Source organism: Panthera onca, chromosome A3 (assembly GCF_046562875.1).
Source record: "Panthera onca isolate mPanOnc1 chromosome A3, mPanOnc1 haplotype 2, whole genome shotgun sequence".
Lineage (NCBI taxonomy): Eukaryota > Metazoa > Chordata > Mammalia > Carnivora > Felidae > Panthera > Panthera onca.
The window spans coordinates 116556149-116567581 of NC_138341.1; the positions used below are offsets into that span (position 1 = coordinate 116556149).

Genomic DNA, 11433 nt, shown 5'->3' on the forward strand with positions numbered 1-11433 from the left:
GAGAAAAGATACCTAGAGACATCTCCAAAGGAGTGATGACCCTGTGGACTAGTTTTCTGCTTTGTTTGGCCTTTGTGGGCCATCCTAGAAGAAGGGATTCAGGGGGACAGATTGGATGAACTGAGAGAAGTTCCTGGCTAGGCTTCCACTTTCTCTGTGTTTAAAAACTGGCAACCTAGGGCCAGGGCTATTTGAGAACATTATAAAATTATGTATCTTTTGCCATTTATCCATATTATTTATTTTTATCATCTCCAACTGTGTCCTCAAAATTATTAAACTTTGACAACAGAAGGATTATGGGCTTGTTTGAGACACAGCGAAGTGGGGCAATCTGGGGAGAACGTACCCCTGCCACAGCCAAGGGCTGGAAAGGGTGGGGACTACTCGGAAAGGAAAGGAAACGGAGGGTCTCGAGGGCCAAGCTCCACTGTAGAAGAGAAGAGGACAACTTAGGGAGGGAGTCTGGGTCTTGAAAGTGTCCGCAAAGGGCTTCCTGAGAGCCACACACATAGAGCTGGGTTCTGGTATCTTTTGCAGAAATGGGGGACAGCCAGCAGAGCGAGCCTAGTTTCTAGCAACCTCTCCAAACCGTAGAACTGGAGACCGGCAACGATTTCCAACATCATTGAGCTCCACCCTTTTGGGAGCCCAGGGGTGGAGAGCTGTGTGTGATCAGGATGAGGTGTATTGGGAGGGCAGTCAGGCAAGTGCTCGCACTGGGCAGCAGATCCCGACGTGAGTCCGGAAGCAGCAGGGAGCCTAGACCACCAGGAGCAGCTGGAAGATGGGTGATGTCTCTATGAAACTGGATGTAATTCTCTCCTTCTTGGCCTTCTCCCCCTTTGGTTCTGTGCCTCACCTTCCATCTGCCCCTCTATCCCTCTTTTCCTCCACCCTCAATCATGGGCCTCGCTCTACCACCTCCCCTCTTCCCAAAGAGAAATCCAGGTGGGAAGGAAAACAGAACTCCCTTGAATGTGAGCTGACGGAACTGCATGAGACTGTGGCATCATTACAGAGCCGTCTATGGCAAGCAGAGCTGCAGGGAATAGAGGCCCAGGTGAGGCAGCCCTGGTTTGGGGTAGGGGATTTCTTTCGGGCTACTCCTCGGGGGCCAGGTCTGCAGCCCCAGACTCACCTTGGCCGGTGGCCATACCTCATCCATATGTAGTGCCCAACTTCCTTGAGCAAGGCTCTGTGTTTCCCTGGCTGTCTCTGTGGCTCTGAGGGCCATTATTAAGGCCCCAGTGAATCCTCCTCCAATGAGTTTTTCCGAATTAAGGTAGAAATTTTTGTCCCTTGCCCTGAAGGACCAGAGTCTGAGATGGCTCATTTGCCTCTAGCTTTCCCCTCTGGGCCTAGCAGAGCCCTGGAATGTGGTAGGGATGATCGTTTACAGTATCAGCTTAAGGGGAATGCACAGGTTCTTTTTGTCACTCCTTGACATTGCTGGTACTGCAGAGGTAAGGCGAGGAAGGGCCTGTGCAGGGGTGACCGCGTCGGGGAAGTGTAGTCTAAGGTGGTTTTGAATCTTGTTTTCTAGAATGAGCGAGAGCTACTTCAGGCAGCCAAGGAGAACCTGATGGCCCAGGTGGAAAGGCTGCAGGCATCTGTGGCAGAAGCCAGGGCTCAGGCCAGTGCTGCCGGGGCCCTGGAGGAGGACTTGAGAAATGCTCGTTCGGCCCTGAAACTCAAGAGTGAGGAAGCGGAGACCGCGCGTGAGCGAGCCCAGGCTCTGCAGGAGCAGGGTGAGCTGAAGGTGGCCCATGACAAGGCTCTGCAGGAGAATTTAGCTATCCTGGCCCAGACCCTATCCGAAAGAGAAGGGGAGGTAGAGACTTTGCGGGGAAATATCCAGGAACTGGAGAAACAACGGGAAATGCAAAAGGCTGCCTTGGAAGTCCTATCTCTGGACCTGAAGAAGAGGAACCAAGAGGTGGATGTGCAACAAGAACAGATCCAGGAGCTGGAGAAGTGCAGGTCTGTTTTAGAGCATCTGCCCATGGCCGTCCAGGAGCGGGAACAGAAGCTGGCTGTGCAGAGGGAGCAGATCAAAGAGCTCGAGAAGGATCGAGAGACACAGAGGAACATCTTGGAGCATCAGCTTCTCGAACTTGAGAAGAAGGCCCAGGTGATCGAGTCCCAGAAGGGACAGATTCAGGATCTGAAGAAGCAGCTGGTTACACTGGAATGCCTGGCCCTGGAACTAGAAGAAAACCACCACAAAATGGAGTGCCAGCAAAAGGCAATCGAGGAGCTGGAGGACCAGAGGGAGGTGCAGAGGCTGGCTCTGACCCACCTTACACTGGACCTGGAGGAAAGGAGCCAGGAGCTGCAGGCACAGAGCAGCCAGATCCACGAGCTGGAGAGCCGCAGCACCCTTCTGGCCAGAGAGCTCCAGGACAAGGACCAGGAGCTGCAGTCCCAGCGAGAACAGATCGAGGAGCTGCAGAGGCAGAAGGAGCACCTGACTCAGGACCTCGAGAGGAGGGACCAGGACATGGTGCTGCAGAGAGAGAGGATTCAGGTCCTAGAGGATCAGAGGACGCTGCAGACCAAGATCCTAGAGGAGGACCTGGGACAGATCAAACTATCCTTGAGAGAGCGGGGCCGGGAGCTGGCCTCCCAGAGGCCACTGATGCAGGAGCGGGCAGAGGAAGGGAAGGGCCAGAGTAAAGCACAGCGCGGGAGCCTGGAGCACATGAAACTGATCCTGCGTGATAAGGAGAAGGAGGTGGAATGCCAGCAGGAACGTATCCAAGAACTGAAGGAGCACAAGGGCCATCTGGAGCAGCAGCTCCAGGGCCTACACAGGAAGGTGGGTGAGACCAGCCTCCTCCTGACCCAACGGGAGCAGGAGATCGTGGTCCTGCAGCGGCACCTGCAGGAAGCCAGGGAACAGGGGCAGCTGAAAGAGCAGTCACTTCAGGGTCACCTGGAAGAGACCCAGAGAGCCCTGGCTCAGAGGGACCAGGAGCTCGAGGCCCTGCAGCAGCAGCAGCAGCAGGCGCAGGGACAGGAGGAGAGCATGAAGGAAAAGGCAAGCACGCTGCAGAGAGCCCTGGAGCAAGCCCACGCAGCACTGAAAGAGCGCCAGGGGGAGCTTGAGGACCACAAGGAGCATGTGCGAAGGCTCCGGGAAGAGCTGGTGGTGGAGGGACAGAGGGTGCAGGCCCTGGAGGAGGTGCTGGGGGACCTCAGGGCTGAGTCTCGGGAACAGGAGGAGGCTCTGCTGACGCTCCGGCAGCAGTGTGCGGAGCGTGCACAGGAGCACGAGGTAGAGATCCGGGGCCTGCAGGACAGCCTGCTGCAGGCAGAGGCCATGCTCAAGGAGCGGAGCCGGGAGCTGGAGGCCGTGCAAGCAGATGGCCGGTCCTCCCGGCATCGGGAAGAGATGGCCCGGGCCCGGGCTGAGGCTCTGCAGGAGGCCCTCAGCGAGGCTCAGGCTACCCTGCAGGAGAAGGAGCAGCGTCTCCTTGGCCAGGCAGAATTGAGCCACAACCTGGAGGCCAGCACAGCCACCTTGCAGGCTGCCCTGGACTCCTGCCAGGCACAAGCCCGGCAGCTGGAGGAGGCCCTGAGAAGGCGGGAAGGGGAGATCCGGGACCGGGATCTCCGACATCAGGAGGCTGTGCAGCAGCTCCAGCGGGCACTTGCCCAGAGGGATGATGAGCTGAGTCATCAGAAGAGACAGGGGCAGCTGCTAGAGCAGTCTCTGGCCCAGAGGGACCGAGAAGATCAAGGGAAGCAAGGTGCAGGGCGGGAGAGAGAAGAGGAAGAGATGAGGGGCCTCCGGGAAAGCCTAAGGGAATTGCAGCTGACTCTAGCCCAAAAGGAAGAGGAGATTCTGGGGCTGAGGGAGACCCAGCAAAGGAAGAATCTGGAGGACTCACCGCACAGCCACACAGCCTCCCCAGCGCAGGAGCCCTCTACACAATTTGATGCTTTAGGGCCCCGGCTTCAGCAAGAGCTGGAGCGACTCCAGGCAGCCCTGAGGCAGACAGAGGCCAGGGAGATTGAGTGGAGGGAGAAGGCCCAGGATTTGGCACTGTCCCTGGCCCAGAGCAAGGCTAGCGTCAGCAATCTGCAGGAGGTGGCCATGCTCCTACAAGCCTCTGTTCTGGAGCGGGACTCAGAACGCCAGAGGTTGCAGGTGAGTTCCTCCCCGGCAGTAACGGCTGGTCTGACTGAGCCCAGGGGGGCTGTCTGGCACCCTGGGCTTGTGGCACCTCAGGGTGCAAGAAACCTAAGTGGGATCCAGATTATCGTGCTGGTCTGGGGGGATATGGAGAGAATAAGCCACCCACAGTTCCTGCCCTGAGTCTAGAAGATATGCAATTAGAATGCAATGTCTAGTTATATTTAGTGCCTCATTAGAGAAGTTTAGTATGCTCTGAGCACACTAGAGGGACACTCAGCCTTTCCCTAGTGGAAAGCTTTCCTGAAAGGCTTCCCAGTAAAAGTGGGGTTTAAGATTAGATCTGAAGGGACCAGTAAGGAATTAGCCAAGCACAGGTTGGGGGAGGAGCTTTTTGGGGAAGAAGAAAGAGGAAGGAGGGTGTGGAGTATCTGTGCAGGGACTTCAGGCTGACTGGGACACAGAGGGACAGTTGGCAACAGAAGACAAGGTGACAGGGGCCCCTCGTTCCATGCTTCTAAGTTATGTTAAGTACCTGGGTGACCAGCGGAACTTGGATGAAGTGTTTGGCGCGGATGAGGGGTGTGTGTGTGTGTGTGTGTGTGTGTGTGTGTGTGTATAGGACACAATCCGATGTACAGTTCAGAGAATCGTTCAGGCTGCCATGTGGAGCAACAAATCTAAGGAGACCAATGAGGAGGCTGTCATCCAAGTCCGGAGACAGATGATGGCCTAAGATAGTAAGGGTGGATGGTGACATGAGGGTGGACCTAGGGGCTCATGGGACTTCTGGCAGTTGACTAAGAGACAGGGGAGTGAAGAATGGGAAGAAGGAAACCAAACCCCCAGATCTCTGCTCAGAGGCAGGTTTCAGGAACGCTATGGAATGGCAGTGGAGTGAGGTGCCTGTGGGACATGCATGGGGTGATGTCCAGTGGGCAGGTCTGTAAAGTGATCTGAGGTTGAAGGATGAGACTGGAGACAGAGACTCAAAGTCCTCCACAGTTAGGGATAAGTGCACTAGTCTAGGTGGAATGTTGAGTGAGAGAAGTGGACCTTAGGGTATAGCATTCAACCTCAAGGTCAGGGGCCATGTCTTTGTCCCCTTCACACCCCCAGCACTGAGCACCAGCCCTGTACAGAGTAAGCAGTCAGGAGAGCAAGGTTGACTTGGCCATAGAGAAGCATTATCTCTTTTGCCAAGAGCAACCCAGCTCATTTTTCCCAGGAAATTGACTCTACATCCTGGTGCCTTGACCAGGGCTGAGCCCCAGAGAACCCCACTCAGACACCCAACACTGCTGGGACTTGCCTTCTGGAAGCAATATGCAGAGAAGGGGATACATTTGTGAATTTTGGAGTCAAGTTCCTGGGTTTGCAATATAGTCCTGCAGTTTATGGGCTGTGTGACCCTAGATAAGTGCCTTCATTTCTCTGACTCATGGTTTTCTCTTCGATAAAATAGGGAATGACAGTAACCAGCCCTGTAGGGCCGTCTTGAGTATGAAGTGAGATAATACATAGAAAGTGCATAGGAAAGAAGCATTCACCATGTAGAATTCCTTTCCTATTTCTAGGCTTATACGTATAGGCACAGAAAAAGTAAAGTGCTTAGCTGGGCAGGACGGTCACTAAGCAGTATTGTAGCTCAGGTCAGGCTCCCCCTGCACCCTCCTCCAAACACTCAAGAACATTTCTTAGATGCTGCCCTTCATTGCAGTGCTACCATTTTTTTTTTATTTTAAGCATTTTCCATGCCGGGCACTGTTACTCTCACTTCCTTCCACAACAACTCTGAGAACTAGGAATTGTTAGCTTCAGTTTATAGTTCAGAGAGGCTAAGCAACTTGTCCAAGGTCATATGGCCAGTCAGTGGCAGAACTAGCTCTAAGGAGTCTGACTCTAGAACGCAGCCTGTTTACTGCTAGGCTCTTCCTGTCTCCCAGACACTCTCCACCCGCACACATACATTCATTTCCTCTTACCTGTCTCTCTTCTTGATCGTTACCATTTGTGTGACATATGGCACCTAGAAAATATCTAGCACTGGGGTCACCATTTATCAAGAGGGATTTAATGCCAAAGGCTCAATCTATGCTTCGTGGAGCATATAGTCATTTTACAAGTGAGGAAACTGGGTTTTGGAGACTGCTTGTTTCTTGACCCAAGTCACATAGCCAGTAAGTGGTGACATAATGCCCAGCTCTACTGAGTCCATGCTCTCGTGTCTACAACACCTCAGTGCTCCAAGTTGTTGCTTAGCTTGTGGGAGATCTCAGATGAGCCAGGTTTTAGTCGTAGCCCACCATGTATCCTTGAAGAGACCCCTCTCTGCTTCTTTGCTTTGTCCATCTGTAAAATAAAGATTCTGCACTAGAATAGCTCAGAGTCTCCAGGAACAATAAGACTATAACCTGATGAGAAAATTAACTGGCTTTCATGAGGATGGAAGGTAGGGTGGGTCTGGATATGAGGTTGCCATGGTGTAATTTGCTCCACATCTTGATATCCCAGGATGAGTTGGAGCTCACCAGGCAGGCTCTAGAGAAGGAGCGACTCCTCAGCCCCAGCTCAACCAGCAGAGCAGAACGGGGGCCCAGAGAAGAGGTAGGTGTACAGCTGGAAGAGGTGAGCTGGAGGCCCAGTGGGAAGAAATGGCCAGGAGGAAGCTCCTTTACAGGGGGCTTGTCCCTCCCTCTTTTGGGAATTGGGTCCCTGAAGCTCAGACCTGTCAGATTGGTCCCTTTACCTGCTATCTATTCCCCATCTGTCTATGGGGCTGCCCAGGTGAGAGTCACAGGTCTCTCCTGCAGGTCTCTGGAGTGGAGGCTGAACCGAGTCCTGGGATGGAGGAGAAGCAGCTGTGGGGACAAAGGCTGGAACAACTCCAGCAAGCAGTGGCACAGCTAGAGATTGACCGGAGCAAGCTGCAGCGCCACAATGTCCAGCTGCGGGCCACCTTGGAGCAGGTAGGTCGTTTCTCCTGTCCTCAGCTCCCTCGTCTAGGGTCCGATGGGCAGGCATCTCCACTTCTTGTGTGGCCCCCAGAGCCGAGTGGTAAACCCTAGCCCAAGGGCCACATTCGGCTTGCTGCCCACTGCTGAGAAGAAAGTTTCTTGGGAACACCACAGTAGTGGAGTTGAATAGTTGTGACAGAGATCTAAAGGCCCGCAAAGCCAAAACGCTACAGAAAATGTTTGCTAAGCCTATTCTGAAAGCCTGAGAGGCCAGCCCTACCTCCTCTGCCCCATCAGCACATCTCTGCTCTCAGGGCTGCCCTTGCATGTGCTCTCCTCAACCCAGGAGCTTACCTTCTCGTGGTTGCTGTCCCTGTGCTCACACCCACCCCCACACCAGCTTTCTCTCGAAAAAGGCACTTCTGGGGCACCTGGGTGGCTCAGTCGGTTAAATGTCTCGCTCTGTTTTGTTTGTTTGTTTGTTTGTTTGTTTTTTGAGAGAGAGCACAAGTAGGGGAGGGGCAGAGAGAGAAGAGGGCTCTGCGCTGACAGCGGTGAGCCCGATGTGGGGCTCGAACTCACGAACCATGAAATCATGACCTGAACCGAAGTTGGACACTCAACCCACTGAGCCACCCAAGGGCCCCAGGTATCTGACTCTTGATCTCAGCTCAGATCATGATCTCAGGGTCGTGAGTTCAAGTCCTGAGTTGGTCTCCACTCTGGCAGGGGGCCTACTTAAAAAAGAGAGAGAGAGAGAGAGAGAGAAAGGCAGTTCTGCTCCAGCCCCATAGCCAAGCCAAGCCCTGACTTCTCACCTGCATCTCGGCAGGTAGAGCGAGAGCGCAGGAGGCTGAAGAGGGACTCCATGCGTGCATTGCGGACGGGCATCCTGGAGGTCAGCGAAGCCACACAGCAGGTTTGCTTCTTTTTATTGACTGCAGCCTCCAGAGGATCAGAAACAGCTGCCTGCAGAGCATATCTCAGGCTACCCTCGCAAGGGGAGACGCCCACGTTAGCTGATCCAGATAGCCCCTCCTGGCTTGGTTCTGGCCAGCCTAGCACAGCTCAGTGTGTCCCGGACCCAGGAAGGGGTGGGGATGGAGTCATGGCTGGCAGCCCTGCATTATCAGAAACTCAGTAAGCCTTCACTGACATATAACCTTCCTGCTCCCAGACCAGGGTCTCAGGCTTACCCAGGAGTGGGGCTCATTGGGCTTCTGGTCGGAATCCCTGGCATATGTGTGACGGGTGATGCTGGCCAGACCCTGAGGTGCCTTGGAAGCTTGATAGCAACTTTGTGGGCCTCTTGGATCTCCTCTCTTGTAGTACTGAATTTACAAGATTAGGGTCCATGGTACTCCCTTTTTCGGGTAAGGAATTGGGGGAAGACTCCCCAAACCAGCACTCTTTTAGCTGAGTTATGCCCATCAGTCAACAGCGCTGCAGCCTGTTGGGGAGAGACTGCTTCTGGTGGCTGAGCATCCCTCAGGCTCTCTGTCTCTCCCCCTTTATGAAAGCTTCCCAAAGGCAGGTACCCTGTCTTCCTTTCTGCATCCCTAGCTCACAGCCCAGAGCTAGCACAAACCAGATGTGTGGTGTACTTCTATAAATGAAAAGGTGACTCAAGCCAATGCCATTCAAGCCTTCTGGATGTTCAGCATCAGGTCTCCATGGGTGTCCATTAAGCTGGCTTGGGCCCTCCTGGGCTTCCTTGCCCCAGGGTCATGGTGCCACCTGGAGTCCAGTCTGGGTTCAGACACTTCTGAACTGGGACCATAGCCCTTGCCTTGGTCCCCAGGACTGGGATGAGCTGACTGAGGTTGCCTAGAGAACCCACAGGGTGGGAAGGCTTGTTCCAACAGGAATGGCATTTATCTTCCATAGGATGCAAGAGGAGGACAGAAGGGCGCCTCAGATGCCAAGCACATGGCTGAATTGCAGAAAGAGGTATGTTCTGGAAGGATCAGCTTTCTAAGTCCCCTTTCCCTCTGCTGCAGACAGGCAACAAGGCGTTAGTGTCTGCTGTGTGCTTGACCCTTTGTGCGCCTCCAGCAGGGGGAGGGGAAATGGTTTCTCCCTCACAGAACTTCAGTCTATGTGGAAGGCAAGAAGGGCCCAGTCCTGACTCAACCTCCCATCTGCTTAGGGCAAGAGTGGGAAAGGAAGCATGTTCCAGACCCCAGACTTCCAGGTTCCTCCTTAGGAAGGGAAAGGAGAAGGAAGAGGGCTGAGGGGCACACAGAAGATTCTAGGAGGAAAGACAAAAGCAAACAGAAGCATCCTGGCCTCCTGTGCCCTCAAATGCACCTTTGCAGGCAGAACTGTTGCCAGCACAGCAGGCAAAGTAGTCTGGGACCAGTGCCAAGATCCATACCTCAGCTCAAGCTGCCATGCTCAGGGAAACCAGTATTGAGTGACTTCTTGCCTCTTTGGCCTCACCTAGAGGTTCACCCTGTCTTTCAAGACCCAGGAGTAATAAGAACTGTGGAATTTTTATTTCTAAGCCTCTTTCAGGAATTAATAGTCACTACTGGCAGAACCTATCTCTACAGCTAGACTTGGTTATCACTCTGAATTCAGACAAAGCAGTCCTGAGATGGAGCCCGGACTAGGGTGAGGCAAGGGAAGCACGTTGGGTGGAGAATTTAAGGAGGTGCTCACTATCAACCTGGAGTCCCTCATTAAATTTTGTACCCCAGGAGCCTCTCTGCCTCACCCTAGTCCTGGACCTGCCCTGAGCTCCCAGTAACCACTTCCTGGTAGTTTCAGTGTACTCAGAGAAATGGAAGGGTTAATTAAGCAGGGATTCTCATCCCTGGCTGCACATTAGAACCACCTGGGGAGCTTTGAAAAAAATGCTGATGCCCAGGCCTCACTGCAGTCTAATTGAGAGTATTTTTTTTTAATTTTTTTTTTAAAGTTTATTTATTTTGAGAGACAGACAGAGAGAGAGAGAGCATGAGCAGGGGAGGGGCAGAGAGAGAGATAGAGTGAGAATCCCAAGCAGGCTCTGCACTGTCAGCTCAGAGCCCTGCATGGGGCTTCAACTCACAAAATGCGAGATCATGACCTGAGCTGAAACCAAGAGTCGGATGCTTAACTGACTGAGCCACCCAGGTGCCCCAAGTCAGAGTATTTCTTAAAAGCTTCCAAAAGGGCACAGAAATACTTTCTGCAGTGATTAAAATATTCTGTATCTTGATCGGGATGGTGGTTATACACGTGTATGTACATTATGAAACATCAAAATTTACACTTAAAATCTGGGCATTTTATTACATATAAATGATCCCTCAATAAAGTTGATGAATAGTTTTGTTGCTGTTGTTTTTAAAGTCCCTATTTGAGCCCCCTGTGCAGCCACGGTTGAGAATCATTGGATTTTTCCATGATTCCCAGGGGCCCTTGCCCTAAACACTAAAGCCTGATCCTGAGATCTGTGTGTGGTAGTTGCTTCAAATGCACTGTCACAGGGGAGCCTGGGTGGCTCAGTCGGTTAAGCGTCCGACTTCAGCTCAGGTCACGATCTTGCAGTCTGTGAGTTCAAGCCCCGCGTCGGGCTCTGGGCTGATGGCTCAGGGCCTGGAGCCTGCTTCTGGTTCTGTGTCTCCCTCTCTCTCTGCCCCTCCCCCGTTCATGCTCTGTCTCTCTCTGTCTCAAAAATAAACGTTAATAAAAAAAAAATGCGCAGTCACAAAAGACACAGGAGCAGAGCGGGAAGGCGTGGGGCAGCCTCGAGGCACTTAATTACTCTTTCCCTCTCGATTTTCCTGCCCCCCCCCCCCCCTGCAGGTGGCCCTGCTGCGCGCCCAGCTGGCCTTGGAGCGGAAGCAGAGGCAGGACTACATCGCTCGCTCGACGCAGACGAGCCGTGAGCTGGCAGGCCTGCACCACAGCCTGTCCCACTCACTTCTGGCCGTGGCCCAGACCCCTGAGGCCACTGTCCTGGAGGCTGAGACCCGCAAGCTAGATGAGTCCCTGACTCAAAGTCTGACATCCCCAGGGCCGGTCCTGCTATGCCCCAGCCCTACCCAAGCCACCTCCAGGTAGCAGCCACAGCCAGGGCAGGATACGGACCGGCCAGGGAACACACACACAGATGGCTGCTATGGCCCAGGAAGAGGGAAGGAAGTCTGCAAGGCTGGAAACGAGGCAAGTTACACCTGCCTGTAGCCCACGGAGTCACCCTAGAGGAGTGCTTTGCTCTGGCCAAGGGACCTTTACTGCCTCTTGTCTAGAATGTATTATCCCAGCACTTCACCCAATCTTTCTCCTCCCCGTCAACAATAAACCCCAGGTCTCTGTGTTTGTTCTCTGCTGCTGTCTCCACTT

At 53.5% G+C, this 11433-nt stretch overlaps 1 protein-coding gene and 1 long non-coding RNA gene across 7 annotated transcripts in view; one reads left to right on the plus strand and one right to left on the minus strand.

Annotated features, from left to right (window-relative positions):
* The window catches only part of CEP250 (centrosomal protein 250), a 51219-nt gene extending 39801 nt beyond the window's left edge, over positions 1-11418 (plus strand). For 5 of the 6 annotated variants that reach the window (XM_081795335.1, XM_081795337.1, XM_081795336.1 and 2 more), the window contains 7 exons: positions 942-1063; positions 1547-4156; positions 6656-6748; positions 6955-7110; positions 7931-8017; positions 8986-9048; positions 10894-11418. In XM_081795335.1, coding sequence (XP_081651461.1) covers positions 942-1063; positions 1547-4156; positions 6656-6748; positions 6955-7110; positions 7931-8017; positions 8986-9048; positions 10894-11151 — 3389 coding nt within the window. In that variant the 3' untranslated portion in view covers positions 11152-11418. Of the gene's footprint in view, positions 1-941; positions 1064-1546; positions 4157-6655; positions 6749-6941; positions 7111-7930; positions 8018-8985; positions 9049-10893 lie in introns of those variants that run through there. The other variant, XM_060616513.3, reaches the window with a different exon arrangement.
* On the minus strand, positions 6183-6969 carry LOC132667604 (uncharacterized). The gene is made up of 2 exons (XR_009605260.2): positions 6891-6969; positions 6183-6493 (listed from the first exon to the last, which is right to left on the minus strand). It is a non-coding gene; the product is annotated as an uncharacterized LOC132667604 (long non-coding RNA).
* Positions 11419-11433: the final 15 nt, after the last annotated feature.